The 5,000-nt window shown below is 41.4% G+C and overlaps 1 protein-coding gene across 2 annotated transcripts in view; it reads right to left on the reverse strand.

The window, feature by feature from the left end:
* LOC143035710 (uncharacterized) overlaps positions 1-5,000 on the reverse strand; it is a 330,735-nt gene that overhangs the window by 39,280 nt on the left and 286,455 nt on the right. For both annotated transcript variants that reach the window (XM_076202592.1, XM_076202591.1), the window contains exon 6: positions 3,912-4,112. In XM_076202592.1, coding sequence (XP_076058707.1) covers positions 3,912-4,112 — 201 coding nt within the window. The remainder of the gene's footprint in view (positions 1-3,911; positions 4,113-5,000) is intronic.

Here is a 5,000-nt window from a genome sequence, read left to right on the forward strand (position 1 = left end):
CAGCTTTCCATAGACGCTCTGGAGTCTTAGGCGGACTCCCATGGGATCAGGTGAACTTTGATCAAGAAGACCTTCGGGAACAGAACAGCCGCTCCTCCTCTCCTCCCCCAAAAGACATGTGGCCGAAGAATGATGGGAAATCTTTTCGAAATGTTCATTTGCTGGAGATTCGAACGAAAGCCACACAGGCACGAGCTTACAAACTCAGGCACACAGGCACAGACACAGGCATACAGGTTCAGGCACACAAACACACAGGCACAGACTCACAGGCATACAGGCGCAAGTGCTGGTACAGATATAGACACACAAGCACGGACACAGATATAGGCACAGACACACAGACTTAGACACACAGACACACAGGAACAGACACAGACACAGAAACATAGGTGCACAGTCACAGAAACATGGACACACACACACGCACACACACACACACACACACACACACACACACACACACACACACACACACACACACACACACACACACACACACACACACACACACACACACACACACACACACACACACACACACACACACACACACACACACACACACACACACACACACACACACACACACACACACACACACACACACACACACACACACACACATACAGAGACAACAACTCAAACACAGGTACTGATACAGACATTTCGTCGCATTGGAGGGCTTGGTTGAGATCGTCTTAGCATCTTCAGCATAGGGTCCTGCCCTCAGCTGAATAAGATATTCTGGTGTTAATCAAAACAAAGCCTAGAGAGTGCGAAATGAACATGGTAACCTCTTCACAACCGCAACCTCAGCCTTGTGTTAGCTGGAACAAAATAGGCAGTGTGTCTTAGTTACGGGTGGATTGGGAGAACCATAATCCTATCAGCAGAGGGTACTACCCTCAGAGGCTCTGGCGTTACTCAGTATAAAGTTAATAGAATGCGCCATCTTAACTAAGGGGTTAACCAAAATAACCTCTTCTGGCATGAGATGATGCCTTCAGCTGGATAGAATCGACAGGGCTTATAAATAAATTTGTGACGTGTATCATAGTAATGGAGAAGTTGAGATCATGGTAAAGGTCACGGAAATCTTCGCCGCTGTTTTTCAGTAAAGATATTTTTTTAAGGGAGGATGGTTAGTACGCTTGTCATACTTCTTACGCCTCCCTCCTGTCCCGCCCTCCCTCTCTTTCGATAGACAGGTTTCCTTTTGTTGAGTGAAATTTGGTTTACGGCAGCCAAAGCAAATACACAGATCAATAGCATTGAAATGGCTCAAACCTATTATTAACCAGATTTGTTGGATCACGAAATAAGTCTCCTTAAAAGTGAAAAAAGATAAAGAATACCAGATCTCTTCTCGGGCCCAACTCATTGACTTGGTCGCAGCATCCGCTAACTTCGACTGACTTGGTCGCAGCATCTGCTAACTTTGAAAGATTCCGGACGAGTTGGACGCCTACCGCGGACATTTATTGCCCCCATTGAGGCGAAATCTCGCCTCTTTTCTTTCTTCCCTTGTTTCCCCAAATCATGAACCCGAATCCTGTCGTCCCACAGACTACACACCAGTTAATGTTCTCAGAATCAGCTTGATTTTCGTCATGTCTTCCTGTATCGTTTACCACGAACGTTTACAACTGAAATTAAATTTCAAATGCAAGATTATTCAGCGTAAAATTTCCCAAATGGTCTAAAATGAAAATCAACGACGACAGTCGTAATTGTGATAGTGATAGCGGTAATAAGGATAATGAAATAATGGTAATAATAACTATATTGATGAAAATATAACATGAGTGATGATGATGATAACAATGTGACTGAATGTGATTGATTGTGAGTGACAGTGAATGACTGCGACAGAAATTTCAAATATGACTGCGAGACAGCGACTAGGGCAGGGTTGAACAAGAAGAAAATAGTCGTCATCCCTTGATATAATGGGGAACAAAATGTTTTTGTTTTGTTACCATTTGTCTATTTGATTCTCATTTATTATTAGTTATATGTTAATTTATTATTATTTTCCATTTACCTCTTTTTTTATTATCTAACTGTACCTATGCATTTATTTGTGTATTTTATTTGTTATTTTACATTATTATAGTTTTTACTTATTCATTTATTATTATTATGATTTTTTTTTCGTATTCGACCTAGATATGGACCAAAAGGTCTCCTGTCGGCATGCTCCGCCTTCGTAATCCTTTGTAAGACCATTGGTATATCCAGGAAGTCTACCAATGTTCTCTCGTATATTAGAATAAGTGCCTCAGTTTTATCATTGTTTCTCAAAGCGTATGGAATCTGTATATCAAAATATTTTAATAGTGAATTATTAACAACATATAACTCAGTTTTAAAGCGGCCAAAGAGTGTATACATGTATAGATAGGTAAGCACAAACTGTATACACCTTAAAAAAAAAAATGACACTATCAATAGTGAGCTACTCTTGAAAAAAATACAACAAATCCAGGTAGTTTTATTCAGCTAAATGGTAAGCTTGGGACTAAAAGTAAGATCAAGCATGCGTGCACACTCACATGTACACACACACACACACACACACACACACACACACACACACACACACACACACACACACACACACACACACACACACACACACACACACACACACACACACACACACACACACAACACACACACACTTACACACACACACACACACACACACACACACACACACACACACACACACACACACACACACACACACACACACACTTACACTTACACACACTTACACACACACACACACACACACACACACACACACACACACACACACACACACACACACACACACACACACACACACACACACACACACATACACACACACACACACAGACGCACAAACACATACACACACATACTCACACACACACAAACACACACATACACACACACACACACACACACACACACACACACACACACACACACACACACACACACACACACACACACACACACACACACACACACACACACATAGACGCACAAACACATACACACACATACTCATACACACACACAAACACACACATACACACACACACACACGCACACACACAAACACATACATGCACATGCATACCTATACACACACAAACGCATATGCTCACATATACACAGACGCGCACAGCCAGTCGCTGCACCTCACGCTTTATCCTTGAGTCTAAATCTTCAAGACAACACTCGAGGCCCAGCTACTTCTGCCGCGTCCTTCCCCTTGTGCTTGTCCCATCTCCTCGAAGGATTAGATGACTCTCCACCTTTTATTTTCATTTTCTGTTTCATTTCTCTCTTTCTGTTTTATTTTCGAGTTAAAAAAATGATCTTTTATATTATTGGATGTGTATTGCTTGAGTATTTGATTGGGATGAGGAAAGATCTTGCGAATATTGTATCTGTTACAGATCCTATTTCAATTATGATTTTATTTTTATTTGATTTGAAGAATTGTATTCTAGATGACAGCAAACTATCTTTATAGATTATCGATTTGAACTTGGAAAATATACCATTCCTTTTATATTTCTTTGCAAGCAATAGACTATTTTATTCACTTAAACAAAAAATACTTGATGTTGTCCTAGGTTAATATAGATATAGAACTAAATTGGGAAGACCAAATATTCCTTTTATATTTCTTTGCAAGCAATAGACTATTTTATTCGCTTAAACAAAAAATACTTGATGTGGTCCTAGGTTAATATAGATATAGAACTAAATTGGGAAGACCAAATATTCGTGAGGAAAATATTTACCTGTACTTCCTTTTTCCATTTGCAGTTGAAAGAGAAAGGAAACAATTTTCCACAGAAGGGGAGATGGGGCGACCAAAAAATAAAAAAAATAAAACTAACCTTCGTTAGCGGGTAAGGACACACGCCTGCGCAGTAGTGGGGTCGGAAAGAGTTGGGTAATATGACCCAGTCCTTCCAGCCCAGTTCCTCGAAGTCGACTTCAAGTTTGTGACGTCCGCAGACGGAGGTCATGGGACTCGCCTCGACGTTGCCCGAGCCACTTGACGTTGCTGCAGGTAGCGCATCATTGCTGACTGAATTCTGGAGACATCAACAAAATACATCATTATAGAAGATAAAGTGTGTTGGGAATGGGTGACGAATATGTTCAGGGGCATGGATAACAGTACGTCATTGGAAAATGGTGGGCTGGGAATGGGGTATGACTCAGGTCTGAGAAGTACAAACAGTTAAATATGGTTGAAAAACAAAAGAAGTTGAGCCTTCGACACGTGCGCGCGCAGTTGCCTTCACTTCTTAGCGCGCAAGAGCTAATCCCTTGGGGAGCTTTACGCAGAAGTGTCCCTAACAAGCCCTCTGGGTATCTTAGGCTTAAATACCGCGGTGATGTATTTGATTTCTTCGGCCAAATACTTTCAACTCTTATCCTGATCCTTCATGTTTACGAAAAAAAATATCAGACAGAGGAAAGATGATAAAGATCAGATCTGCGATTTCTAGAGGTTTCCAACTCTGATTTTTCTCACATGCTCAGAAGGGCAATAAGAGACACAGCACTGGTTGTAATTAATGGCACCGGGAAAGTGATTGAACATTTGATCGGAAAGGGGAGCACCAAAACCAACACCCAAACCAACATTGTTTACAAGATTCTCTGTGATGGATGCGGGAGCGCATATCACGATGAGATACAGGACTAATGAACAGATTTGTGGAACACAAAACGGACACCAGGTACCATCTCGGGAGACAAACGCCCCAGTGACACGGAGGGACATTTGCTAAATTGGGAAGGAACCATTGTTTTGGTCAAGGTTGTAAACAAAGAATAACGAAAGTTTATTGAGTCAATACACAGAGCTAATTACAACACTAACAAGAGCACAGGTGATCTTAAAGGGACGAAAAGCCACCGCGACATTTGCCCCCAAACCACTCATCGTCTCTTTGGAGAATTTCAATGGCACA

Source organism: Oratosquilla oratoria, chromosome 19, assembly GCF_046742065.1.
Source record: "Oratosquilla oratoria isolate Oo_2021 chromosome 19, ASM4674206v1, whole genome shotgun sequence".
Taxonomy (NCBI): Eukaryota; Metazoa; Arthropoda; class Malacostraca; order Stomatopoda; family Squillidae; genus Oratosquilla; species Oratosquilla oratoria.